Source organism: Hydra vulgaris, chromosome 12, assembly GCF_038396675.1.
Source record: "Hydra vulgaris chromosome 12, alternate assembly HydraT2T_AEP".
Taxonomy (NCBI): domain Eukaryota; kingdom Metazoa; phylum Cnidaria; class Hydrozoa; order Anthoathecata; family Hydridae; genus Hydra; species Hydra vulgaris.
This window is the reverse complement of record NC_088931.1, coordinates 69,238,588-69,253,341: the sequence shown is the minus strand read 5'-3', so window position 1 is coordinate 69,253,341 and position 14,754 is coordinate 69,238,588. Positions and strand designations below refer to the sequence as shown.

The following is a 14,754-nucleotide window of genomic DNA, read 5'->3' as shown; positions in this document are numbered from 1 at the left end:
CCTTGAGTAGGTGTATATAAAAAATTTTTAACACTCTTAGCCTTTGCATTTCTTCCATCTTTTGTTAATGACTTTGAAGCTGCTTATAATATTTCGTTAGTAGAGTACATATGTAAATTTTTTCTGTCCTATGTTCATGTTGAAGATTCATTACAGGGCATTACTGGTCCTCCACCAAGATTTTTTTCAGGAGTAACAGCTTTAACTAGCAATCATCTATCAAGGTAGCATGTTTAATTTCAAATTGTATAGGCTCGCTTTTTACAGCTGTTATTTTACATTTGTATTGATGAATAAAAGCTGATAAGGTTGATTTTGTATTTAAAAGTGTGTTTGGTGAAATATTTTTCACATACTCAACCAGTTTACAAAGTAAATCTATTTTTTTCGCAGTCTGTTTCTTTATTTTAACTGTATATTCTTCTTCTATTCATCTTTTTAAAAAGAACAGCTATGAATAAAAGAATAGATAATATAGTATATATATATATATATATATATATATATATATATATATATATATATATATATATATATATATTCTTTTTATAGTCCGGTCAGACTTCTTACAAGTATGATTTTATGTATATGTGTACATATATATATATATATATATATATATATATATATATATATATATATATATATATATATATATATATATATATATATATGTATATATATATATGTATACATGTTTATACATATATATATATATATATATATATATATATATATATATATATATATATATATATATATATATATATATATATATATATATATATGTACACATATACATAAAATCATACTTGTAAGAAGTCTGACCGGACTATAAAAATGACAATCATCACATAAAAAAATCATTGCTCAGTGCAGACTGGCAAAAACTGGCAAAATATTTTGCTTGATGCTAGTAGTATACATCAAGTACTTTTAAAAAAATAGGTTAAAAATCTTTTATATTGCCACTTTATACTACTATTTACGCTCAAATAGCGAAATAAAGAATTTATATAATTTAAAAAATTGTTTATATGTAGTGATCGACTGGAACTAATATTCTGCCGGAACCGGAAATGAGACGAAAATTGAATTTTATTAGCCCTAACCGGAACCGGAACATAAAATAAACCCAAACCGGAACATAAAATAAACCCAAACCGGAACCAAAAATCATTAATATATATTTTTTTAAAGTTAGTTTTAATTTAAACAAAATATTAAATTAATAAAAATAACTAACAAAATCCAACAACTGAATTTTTTCGACAAAAAAGAAGTTTTTCCAAAATTTCTGGGTGGATTCTGTTTCTTTTGTTTGAAAGAATATCTCCAGCTGTAGAAAACAGTCTTTCAACATCAGTAGATGTTGAAGGTGGTGTGAGGTACTTTTTTGCCACCTTAGTTAACGCTAACTTGATTTTGGAATTTGCATTTTTTTCATAGCTTTTCCAAAACTCAAGGCTCAATTGTTGTCACAATTGGAATACAGGAATTGATGCTAGAGTCAATACTTGACAACATTTTTGTTGCCTCCTCAAAAACACTTAAAATGTTGATCACTTTTTCACAGAGGCTCCAATCTTGGACAGAAAGTTCAATTCCCACTGAAGGAAATTTGATTAAAGTGGCAGCAATGGCTGGCTTTAGCTGTAAAGTTCGCTCAAGCATATAATAGGTAGAGTTCCATCATGTGGCAACATCGCTTTTTAAGCCAAGTCTGAGTTTTGTATTCATTTGAATTTCTTGCTGTCTGTAAAGTTCAGTGTAGAAGGCAGTAGAATAGGATGCGTAAGAACAGAGTTTTTGACTCTTTGCAATCAGTCCGTCTATGATTGGATGCGAAAACAGTTCTTTTTTAATGACAAGTTGAAGGGAGTGGTTAAGGCATCTAGCTGACACGTAATTACAGCTTGGTTCATTAAAGGCTGCCTTTATATTTGCTGCATTGTCTCTTAACCCCTTAAGGACCAGGCCCGAGATATCTCGGGTCATGCTATATGGTCCAAAAAGACCAAACCCAAGATAACTCAAGCAGTCATATATTTTATGTTTCATTATGTATTAGCCCAAAATAATTCATGAAAATAATCTTATAACAATATTATTATATTAAATCAACTAAGAATCAATCAAATTAATAATATTTAGATTTATAACAGCCTTTTTTTTTATTCTTAATATGTCAATATCTAAGTTCTAAGCATTAAAAAAAAAATTGATTTTTTTGGTGCATTTATTTAAAAAAATATCGGTCCTTTAGGGGTTAAGCAAACTTTAATTTTTGAAGAAACTTCCCACTCCTCTACTATTGTTTCGATCTTGTTGAAAATATTTTTGCATTATGCCTTTCATCAAATTGAGAACAAGAGATACAGAATTTGACTCAGTTCCTAATTTTGGAAATAAAGTGAACCGTCATCCCCAGGTAGCAATGATGAAATGATGACCATGCATCAAGACAGACTGACAAACTTTCAGCTTCTGATTGAACTAACTTTTTCAGAGCAAATTTTGTTTTTTCATAAGTTGGATCCAATAAACTTCTGTAGTATTTTCTGTAGTATTTTTCGCTAGCAATTTTGTAATTAGGAGCAACAAGAGCATGGTGTCTTAAAGCATAATTGACAATAAACCACAGTTGGAGGTCAAGAATCATCATTTCAAATATTGACTTCAAATTTTTGGCCTTTTTCAGAATTAGAGTCAATTTTTGAAGAAGCTTGAAGCCAGTTTGGAATTGTAGATTTTAACATGTCAATTTTTTGTTTTTTTTTGATATTATATTGAAGATTGGAACTGCCTTTCTCTTGTTTAATTTCAAATATAAAATAAAATGAATGTAAAAATATTGTTGCAATATTAAAAAAATAATAAATAATTTTTAAGATTACCTTGCTAACGGAACTCTTATATATTGCTGTCAGTTATTACTATTTAATCATAATGCATTATCATAAATAATATTATTTTTGCATATTAGACATACTTAATGGATATTTAAAAAAAAAAAAAACTTTAGATTTCTTAAACTTTATATCTTTTAGAAATAAGCAACAATTTAAACAGGATCAAATCTTTTAGAATTTCACCAAAATCAAACTAAATATGAAACTAAAATATAGAGTAAATAAAACATTATTGGTGTGAAAAGTTTTAAAACAACTTTTTCAAATAAATTTATAGCATTTTTCACAAAAATCTTACGTTTTTTGTGTATTTTTTCAGAACAGTTTTTTTAAATAACCACATTATTGACTCCATTATAGTGGCATAGTATGTCATGTTACTCAACAAGATCTTGATTTCAATGGTAGTTAACAATTGCAGAGAAGTGACTTGGATGGAGGACATAGCATAAATTATCTGCTTATCCTTCCAATGAAATGTTGCTAGATTCCAGGAAACTTTTCACCCTTTCACAATTTCACCCTTCTGCAGTAATTTAATCTGTATCAATTTGAAGCTTGTGTAGAAATTCAAATCAAAATCATAAGAAAATCAAAATAATTAAAAATGCTTATAAAGAAAGGTCTGAAGTAGGTCTTTTTTTAAAGATTTCTTTAAAATTTTTGTTCTAGCAAAGTTAATTACTTTTCTTGCAATTTCAAGCATCATTCTAAGGAGGTCTATCAGACTATTTTTGGAATAATTCAAGTAAATTACTTCTTGAAATTTAACATGTATTATTTTAATGATATTTTACTACAACATCCTAATGCGTATGCATTAATTGTGTTTACTTTGTTTACATTACTTTGTGCTCCAATATTAAAATTTTCCTAAATAAAATAAAATTGTGCCCAAGTTTACCTCTATTAGCTAAACTTGACTAATTGAATATAAAAATTTTATTAATGCTAATAATTTGAGTATTTGTACATGGACTATAGGTGTTAGTTAAATATGTATGGAAAGAAGTTAATGGGACTTTTAAGATACTGAATATAGAAAATTACAACAGTTATTTAGAGCTTGTTGAATAGCTTTTGGTGAGCTACCTATATTCTTCTATTAAAATTTGAAAAACTGTTTATTGCACCAAATGTTATGATAGCTGTTCACTATACCAGGTTTTTAGAAAAGTCTCATGTTACATTTTCAGGAAAGTATTTTATCTAAAAATGAAAATTTTTCTAATCTTCTTCAAATAACTTATGCATATATTTATATTTATACGCAAAATTATAAGTTAGTCAAATTTTTTTTTCTTCACTAATTCACCTCCCCAAGGCCCTGAAAGCCTCTACAGTTGAGGAGGCTACTTTAGTTGTGGTCACAACCTTCTCTTAATTCTATATCTCTGAAACACAAACCTTGATGAACAATGCCGCTGTGCAGAGAAACAAGTTAAACGCGTTACTACCAGGGACATGGTGGGGATCAAACTCAGAGCTTCTTCCTTATGAGGTGAATGTGACACCACTATAGCATATGATTTACTACACCACTACCTTACTTTAATTGCAAATAATGCATTTAAATAATTACAAATAATGCAATTAAAGGTTATAATATGGATGTTAATGCAATGTATTACATGAATCAATATATATCAGTATGATTAATTTAAAAAAATAAATTACACAGGTCAACAAAAAAAAAGTTTTTTTCTGGTGCCGAGCAAACAATTTATTTTTTGTATAGCATTTCTCATTTTGATTTCAAATATGCAACTCTTTTTTTACCATCACGTCAAGTTGTAAAGATATTTAGGTTCAAATCTTAAGTATTTAGGGTAAAGTCCCTAATATTGTCGAAAAAAAAGTTATTCAAAAGTATGTCAACCTGGGTCTCAAAAGAAGCATATTTTCATAAAGATTTTAGAAAACATAAATATTTTTCCTTAAAATTTATTGACAAAAAAAAAATGAAAAAATGCTAAAGACTCTTAAAAAAATTTCGTCAGAATGTTATTCAGCAATAATACAAAAAATACTTATTTTTATTAAAAATGAATAACATTTTTAAAATCTCTATGAAAATACGCTTCTATTGAGACCCAGGTTAACATACTTTTGGATATTTTTTTTTCAACAATATTAGGGACTTTACCCTAAATTCTTAAGATTTGAACCTAAATATCTTTACAACTTGACGTGATGGTAAAAAAAGAGTTGCATATTTGAAATCAAAATGAGAAATGCTATACAAAAAATAAATTGTTTGCTTGGCACCAGAAAAAAACTTTTTTTTTGTTGACCTGTGTTATTTAAATAGAGTTCATTAAAGTTTATTAGTTAATAAAGACAATTTATAATTGTTAAATCAAATTTTTTAATATAGCTTTAGATGCTCCTGCTCAATTAAATATAAGTGATGAAAGCAAAAAGTTAGTACTAATTTGGAAGAAACCAGATTCTCCAGTTCCAATTCTAAAATATAAAGTAACTTTTTTATTTTATTACTTCATTTTATAAAAAAATCAAATGTTTACATAATAACTATAGTAATAACGAAGTAATAAACACAAAAGTTAATTTTTTTTAGTTATATTTCTATTTTTTTCAAATCAGATAAATGTCCAATCACTGAAGCCATACAACAGCTCATTCTTTTTTTTCAATACAACGGAAACAGTTAATACAAACATTATCTTTGAAGTTGACTTTCATGCAGCCATCTTTAACATATCTGTAGATGCTGTGTATGATGAAGATCATTCTGTTAAAGGAGAAAGTAAACAGCATTATTCCAAACCAATTTGTAGGTTTTTTTAATTTGTATACCTTCTTACATTTTTAAATGTGTTGTTAATTTGTAATATTAAATTCTTTTGTAATATTAAATTATTTTGTTGAACAATGTTTTGACTGAAGTTTATTTTTTTTATTCTAGCACCTCCAACACCAACTTATGAAGTGTTAAAATACTTTAATAACTACACGGAAGTATTTGAATGTCAGTTTTATAGTGTATCTGATATCAATGGACCTGTCAGGTTTTCCATTTTGCTTATATGTTAGATGTATAGAATTTTTCCACATTTGTTATATGTTTAATATATTTTTGTTACATTTTTTTATGTAGAAACCATAATTTCTATATATAAAAAAACAACCTAAAAGTTGTAAAAAGTCTGTTGCTATAAATGATGATTTTTTTAATATTTATAGTTTTTATGAGATAATAATTGCATATGAGAACATATCTTCATTGAATATGGAAACATTGACTTTAAAAGATCAATCCACTGCTGATTCATTAAATCTTTCCTATTTTTTGGCTGCAAAACTTCCTTCAAATAGCTTTACTTCCGACTCTTTAAAATTTTATGAAGGTTCAGAAACAGTGAATAATTTGAATGCTAAGCTGCCTACACTTAGAAAATTGTTTCTCTATATTCGTGCTGTCATTAACATGAAGGTTTTTGTTGCACTATGTTTTTTTATTAAATTTTTAAACTCATTGTTTTATGTGTTCAATTTTATGTTATGTAGAATTTTGAGTTTTTGAGTTTTATTTGTTTGTGATTTTTGACTTGTTTTGCTTGAAAATATTTTTATTATATGATTACTTTTAGGATAATCGTTTTAGCAACTCATCATATTATAGTAATCCCATAATGTTGACTCTTGGTATGGTCACATTTTTTCAACTATTAATAAACAAAGATATTTAGTATAAATATTAGTAATAATTTCTCTTTATTTCTGACATATTTAGATCGCAAAACGCTACCTATAAATATTTTAAAATGGGATAAACGTCATGGTCATATCATTGAGTTAGTAAAAGGACCTTCAAATACAAAGTAAGTATTGTTTGTAACTTTTATTTAAATAGTTTGTAATATTCATTAGTTTTATACAATTGTCCATTTAAAGGATTTATGAAGTTGTTGCAATGAAAATTAACATGAGTACAATCATTAAAAATGCTACATCTACTTATAAAGACTTTAAAGTTTATGAAACTGCAGATTATAATGAACCTTACATTGCTGCCTCATTTAATGCTTCTATGTATGAAAAGTACAAATATTTTGTTTTAGGTAAGTCTTTTTTGCTTATTTTTTTTATAAAAACCTTATCATACACATTAAGTTTATTTTTTCATAAATTGTTTTTTAATGGATTGTTATTATATGTTGTTTAAATTAAAATCTACATAACATTAGGTACTATGGAGTATTATTTCTAAACAATTTGATTGGTTGTTAGCAATTAAATTAATAAAAAAATACATTGGAAACTGAAGCATCTATTTACATCATCTTGTTCTAAAGAGAGAAACTGTCAACTGTCACTTCGTAGCACATTATTTCATACCAGTACGCAGCCATAGGTCTTTTGGCTAAGATGGATGGCTTGTGGCCTACGGTGACTAATGTGCGCATTTGATCAATTGAAATCCATTCTGTTGGTCTTATGTCTGGCTCCGATGTGCCAGCCCATTAGCACAAGAAGTGAGTGTGTTAAGCTTTCTATTCACCCAATTTGAAAGTGAACGAACACATAGTGAGATTATACTAGACGACCATACAGAACATACTAATGCACTACATCATCACACCTGTAGACAGTCTTTAAAATTAGTAAATCAAATATTTGTTCATTATTATATACTTTTGTCCATAATCTTTTTTTGACCTTATCCTTGTATATTTATTCAGATTTGTGTTATAATGTGTGAATGAAACTGTATATTTGTGAGAAGCATAACGCACAAAAGTTTTACACAAAAATATGTATTAGTGTATTTTTATAACAAATGTATTCTTGGTTGGATTGTACTTAACAATTCTACTAGATAAGTTTAGACATATCACTATCTCATTAGGCTTTTAGTTTCTATATAATTTTCTTGATCTGATCTCACTATGTTAGTTTGTTGTTGTTTTCACTATTCCGTCTTCACTTACATTCTTTTAGTCATTTTGTCAACTATATTGTTTTTTTAACGTTACATTTTTCAGTGGTTATAAGCTATTAGTGGGAGATCGCATTTATTGTCTCATCTGTTTGTTTTCTCACTATTCTCTGCCTACTGATTTAATGTTGGATTATCTTTTTGTCTCTGGCTAATCATTTTTTAACTGCTCTGAGTCTGTTTTGTGTGATAGCTATTGTTTCTACATATCAGGCAAGATTTATATTTCTCATACTATTAAAGTTACCATATTTTCTACCATATTTCCTACTAACTACTTTTGTACTAACCACAAACCATCTTAACTTGGTTTCGATTATTATGAGTAGTATTTACTTATTATATTTATAAGACATATTTCAGCCATATAAGAAACAGTAAGTTGCTTTTAATTGTTAATTGCTATTTTCTATTTGCTTTGTGTTATTTTAATACATTTCTATACATTTTAAGTCAGGTATGGTCATCCTGCTACTGGTAACATGTAACAATAAAAGTACAACTTTTTTCATGTCCTGCTGCCTTGTAGGATACGTCTTTTTAGGTAAAGGCTAGGAGAAGTCAACCCCGACATAAAACACCCCCTGCCTTGGGGTTCAGTGACTCTGCAGGCATTAAAGCCCACAACTTTTGCCTCTCTCAATGCTTTACTCAAATAGGCAACTTTCCAACTTGCTTTCCAGACAACCTGAACCATTTACCTTCTTTACTCTATTTATGTCTTGCTTCTGATCCTAGTCATTGCTTAGTTTCTCCACATTTACTCTTAGGTGCTTCTGATCACAGTTTGATCTCTCTAAAACTATTATCTCCTTTTTCTTCATCATCAGAATCTCCTTATCATCATACTTCTTACAACTACCTTAAAACTGACTGGGACTCTTTCTGTGATTTTTTTTGTAATTGTCTTTGGCTAGAAATCTTTCGCCTTCCTGTTGACAAATGTGCTTTTTACATAACTTTGTGGTTTCAGGCAGGCATGGAATTTTTTTTCCCTCTTGATGATTCCAGGTCAAGCCTCACTCTTCTCCATGGTTTTCCTCACATTGTGGTGCTGCAATTTCCAATCGAAACCGTTACATCCATATCTATCAGGGAAACAATTCTCCAGAAAACAGACATCTATTTATTACTGGTAGAAACCATTGTGAAAAGGTTTTGTCTAACGCTAAAGCACTCTATTCTCAGGTCATGAAATCTTGTATTTCATCACAAAAATTAGGCTCTCGTGACTTCTGGAGAATCTTTAATAGCATCAATAATAAAGGCAAATCTGTATTTCCACATCTCTTGTATAGACTTTGTCACCTCACCTAAAGACTAATTTGAATTATTCGCTAAGAACTTTTCATCAATATCATCTCTTGATTCCACTAGTTGCGTTTTACCTGATATAGCTGTCAAACAGGTCAATTCATTGCTTGATATCACTCCAGCTTCTGTATCTAAAGTGATTTCCTACTTAGATTCTTCTACATCTTGTGGTCCTGACAACATACCTGTTGTAGTCTTGCAGAAGTGTTCTTTGGAGCTTTCATCCATACTATCAAAACTATTCAACAAGTGCTTATCAGAGTGTTGTTTTACAGCCTGCTGGAAAGCAGCATCTGTTATCCCTATTTTCAAAAATTCTGGAGAGCAACCTGACTTGTCTAAGTACCATCCTATTAGTCTTCTTCCTATCATAAGCAAGGTTTTTAAATCTTTAATTAATAAGCACTTAATCTCTCATCTTGAATCTAATAACTTACTTTCTGATCATCAATATCGATTTCCATCTTCTGGTTTTACAGCTGATTTGCTAACAGTAATAACTAATGGGTTTTATTATGCACTTGATAAAGGTGGAGAGGTTAAGGCCATTGCTCTTGACATTTCAAAAGCTTTTGATAAAGTTTGGCATGCTGGTCTTTTCCATAAGCTTTCTTTTTATGGTGTATCGGAAAACATCTTTAAGATTATTGAGTCCTTCAATTCAAATTGTAGTATAAAAGTTGTCCTTGATGGACTACGCCCTTCATAACCTGTAACTTCAGGGGTTCCTCAAGATTTAATTCTTTGCCCTATACTCTTTTTAATTTAAATTAACAATCTTTCTCTTAAATTAACAATCTTATTCTAAGGTGGCATTGTTTGCTGATGATACTACCATTTATTCTTGTTTTGATAAGAAACCAACACTCTCTGATTGCTTGGAGGGGGCATTTGAACTTGAAAAGGATCTCACTTCTGCTACAGCATGGGGCTCACAGTGGCTGGTGAACTTTAGTTCAGATATAACTCAATTTTTTTCAGCCAATTGTTATTGCAATAATTTAGATCTTCCTATATTTATGAATGGTGATGTACTCGATGAGTTATCTACCTTTCTTCTTCTAGGGTTAACTCTTCCGATCTTTCTTGGAAACCATATATCAAATCTGATACAAAATTAACATCTGCTAAGATTGCATCTCTTTATCAAGCTCGTCACTTTTATCTCCATACATCTCAAATTCGGCCTTGTATGGAATACTGTTGCCATATCTGCGGTGGATGTTCTAATGATGGCTTTTCTCTTTTAAACAAGGTGTAAAATCGCATTGTAAACATAGTTGGACCTGCTCTTGTAGCCAACCTCCAACCATTATCACATCGTCGTAATGTTAATTCTCTTTCTCTTTTCTACAAATACTATATTGGGCACTGCTCTAAAGAGCTAGTTTCTCTTGTGCCATCTAATGTATATAGACTAATATATAGTTGCTCTAAACTTCTCATCTTTATTCACTGTTTCACCATTAAACTGCAAAAAAAAAAAATAATAATAAATTCAAATCAAATCAAATGTTAAAGTTTTATTTACTAACTATTGTTAATCTGATGTAAAACCAGATGTTTTTTTTAAAAATTGTGTTGAATTTCTATTTAATATAAACTCAGATGCAAATAAGAGTACACCAATTTTGTTTATAAACTTTGGCATATATATAATTCTGACATATATAAAATTCGCTGAATGGTCACACACGAGCAGTGAACACCTGGGAAGAAATGAAGTACATTAGAATAAAGGAGAATTATTTTTCAAACAAAGCATATTTTGACAGTTGTCAAGACAAAAATAAAGATTAAAAGAGGAATATTTAAAATATAAATAAGACAGACAATGCACCAAAACAGTACTAACAATAATAATAAAAAATAAATTGTTATATAAATACTAATATGAACTAAGATTCAAAAAATATATCACCAAACAAAAAATACATTAAAAAATAAAAAGTATGCATACAACAATGAAAGGCCTCAGAATGGAAAAAAAACATTAATGCCAATGTGTAAACATAATTTGTGTAGTGATTAAGTAATAAACATCTCTCAGAGTCGCGTCTATTATTACTGGCGTTTCGATGAAGATCAGCACTTATAACTAGTTTATCCCGTCAGACAAATGTCATCGCCACTTATGCTTTACCCCGCAACTTACGCCTATTCCATACTGCATTAAAAAAGGATTCACTACAAATAGCCAAAACCCAACCACACCCAAATTTGTAAAACACTAATATTTTTTTGATGATATGATATAAAAAGTGTCGATCTACTGCACAATATAAATAAAAATAATCAAATAAATCACTTACCATACCACCGGTAGAAAAAACTAAGCACAATAAATTAAAATTCAAATAAAAATGCCAGAAACAAAACTAAAACAACTAAAGTGTGTAAACAGAAAGTACTAATAAACTTTCCCCTAAGACCATTTAAACCATATAGGTACTTCCAGCACAAATAAATCAAAAACAATCAAATGGCAATATGCCCTATTAAAAACCCTTTTAAAATTAAATAAAACACAATAGAGTCTTCAAAAAACTCTAACGATGTGTCTTGTGCCCTAAAATTCATTCTCATATTACTCATCATTTAATTAAGTCTCATCCTTTTTTTGTGACTGTTCCTTAGTGCTCCAAAAACTCTTATTCCTCTATTTTTTTTTTTAGAACATCAGTTCTTTGGAATTCACTTCCTTCATTTTGCTTTCCTGATATATTTTGCAATATTTTAAGTCATCTTTCAATCATTATCTTGCTTTAAAATCTTTATCTTTTCTCTTCCATTAACATCCTACTCTAATAGTGATTGCTTGCAGCCTAGTTAAAAGCGAGTTGATGTTTAAAAAAAAAAAAAGAAACATTAAAATGGTTTATTTTAATACATGCGCATACATGCATGTGTACATGTTTGTCTATTCTAGTGCAAGTGTACATGATATTTATATGTATTTACATATTTGTTTATGGATAGGGATGGGGATTTTTGGCTTTTGTAGCCCTATTATTTTCCAATATTGACTAGCATGACATTGAGTGTTTTGGCTTGTGTAGTCCTATTATTTTCCAATATTGACTAGCATGACATAGAGTGTTTTGGCTTATGTAGTCTTATTATTTTCCATATTGACTAGCATGACATAGAGTGCAGGCAGTGAGATCTGTTGCAAGGACACACCCCTGATGAGTGGTGTTTTTGCAGGTCTCGGGCTCTCCAAAATGCAATTGGTGATCGCAGTGCCTTCTTGAGGAGGGGGATCACCATTCATCCATTACTTAATTCTAATTGGTTATTATGGCACCAATATTTTTTACCTTTTACACTCATGATTTTTAGCGCTTTGTAAGCTTTATAATATGAATTTGTTACGTTAACAACGTTTATGTAATTTTATTTTAGAGTTATCAAGACAATAAAATAGTACCACATTTATTAGACTATTTTTTTTTCTTATATTGCACGAACTATCATTTATCATCATTTTACTTACTATTTTATTATCTTCTTATTTTATTTTATTGTTTTTGTATGGTGCGTTTATTTTAGTAATGATTACCATTTATAAACCAGCAAATTTATATTGACTTGTTTACTCATAGACCATTGTCTTATCATTTGCTAAGGATGACTAGAGTGTGAGTTATGGTTCCCCCTCTTCCTGAATCATTAAATTTTATTCCTCCTACTAAATAGTGTTTACATTAATTTATGTTTTTTATTTAAATGACATAACCTACTTAATCTGATTCTATTATCACATCTCTCAGGTCTTCATAACTGGATGGCAGAGTTTTTCACTTTTTGCAATCTTTGTGTCACATAAACAATTAAAAACTATTCTTTGTGGCTAGTGAGCGCTGACTTCTTTCAATGCACACTACAATGACAAAACATTAGGCTATCCCGCTGGATGTGGTTATGGCACTCAATATACTAATGACTACGCTGACAGTCATGCACATGTTCATTCAGACGCTCCACAATGCATGTTGGATCTGCGCTCGCTGACTATGTACTTAGTTCTAAAATCTCACTTCAAAGCACATCATTCCACACCAGTATGGGGTCATAGCTCTTTGGCTAAGAGTGATGGCTTGTGGCCTACAGTGACTAATGTGTGCATGTGAAATCCATTCTGTTGGTCTTATGTCTGGCTCTGATGTGCTAGCCCATAAGCGCAAGAAGTGAGTGTGTTTAGCTTCCTATTCACCCGATTTGAAAGTAAGCGAAAACATAACTGTCAGAAGAGAGAGAAACTGTCAATAATAAAATATTTATTAAAGCTACCTATACTTGTGAGTTATTTTTGTATGCATGATATATTAAAAGTCATTGATGTCATTTTAATATGATAAAAGTAACTCATAATAATATCAGTTTCTTCTAATGTGGATTTCATTTCCTTTGAAAAGTTAAGATAATTTTTTTCATTGTTTATTGAACTTTTGAAGGTGATCCTTCCACATATTAACAATATTATTATCACTTTTAGTACCTCCAACATAATTTACTACCTTATTGTTACTGACCTTACACACATTGTTCCAGCTTTTATTTTTTTAACTGTGATTTGCAGATTTTTTGCACATAGTTCAACCTGAATTTGTTTATTTTGATGTTTCCAATATCTAAGAGCTAATTTAAAAGCAGCAAGAGAATGCTTCATACTTTTAAAAATGTCACCTTGTTTCATCTTCCCTCAAATAATTCAATGCTTAAATATATTGCTTGCAATGTCATGTTTATCTTTAACATAGTCATTTCAACATGGAGTAATAAGTTCATAGTTTTAATGTTTAGAATAACAATGAGGTATTGTTTCAAATTGTATACTATTTATAAGACTGTTAAAAAATAAATCAATATCACAAGTTGAATTATACATAAATAGAGTGGTACATTTGTGGGTTTCAGCAAGAAATCTACTTTTTCTTCATAGCAAGCTAAAGTGACATAGTTTAGCCAGCTAAGAGTTCTAGATGATATACTTAAATAAGGTTTACTGTAATTTTTTTCGGATGTGTTTGCATCAAACAAGAAATAGAAAACACTAATAGTTTGTGGTCTGATGCAATAATATCTTTTAAAACCTATAATGTTATCATCCACTTATCAATATTTGAAACCTAAAATGTGTTACAACTAAGATAAATTAGATCCAACATTACTGTTAAATGTAAAGGCATTATTAAGTTTTTCTCAGGTTTAATAAATTTTCTTTTCTAATGCAAGATAAGAAAACTTTAATAAAACTAGTAAGTTGGCTCACAGCATTTACTATGGAAAAAAAAAATATTTTTATAAAATTATTATTTTTATTTTTTTTAATTTTTAACAATATCAAAAAAAATTTATTCTTACAAAAAAATTTAAAAAAAAAATTGTTTAGTTTTTTTTTTTCACAGATAAAAAGTGGGCTACTGTTTGGCTTTTATACGGACAAATATTTGGTACCAGCTAAAAGTAATATTAAATTTTGAGATAAAATTGTTCCAAAAATTAAGGGTAAAAAAAATTCTATTAATTTTGCACTTAATAGTGCATTAATAATCAATTTTA

General features: G+C 29.1%; 1 protein-coding gene across 3 annotated transcripts in view; it reads left to right on the top strand.

Annotated features, from left to right (window-relative positions):
* Positions 1-14,754, top strand: part of LOC136088964 (receptor-type tyrosine-protein phosphatase S-like) — a 193,246-nt gene that overhangs the window by 155,173 nt on the left and 23,319 nt on the right. For all 3 annotated transcript variants that reach the window (XM_065814252.1, XM_065814254.1, XM_065814253.1), the window contains 7 exons: positions 5,290-5,390; positions 5,520-5,709; positions 5,842-5,944; positions 6,120-6,369; positions 6,527-6,581; positions 6,670-6,757; positions 6,831-6,997. In XM_065814252.1, the coding sequence (XP_065670324.1) occupies positions 5,290-5,390; positions 5,520-5,709; positions 5,842-5,944; positions 6,120-6,369; positions 6,527-6,581; positions 6,670-6,757; positions 6,831-6,997 (954 nt within the window). The remainder of the gene's footprint in view (positions 1-5,289; positions 5,391-5,519; positions 5,710-5,841; positions 5,945-6,119; positions 6,370-6,526; positions 6,582-6,669; positions 6,758-6,830; positions 6,998-14,754) is intronic.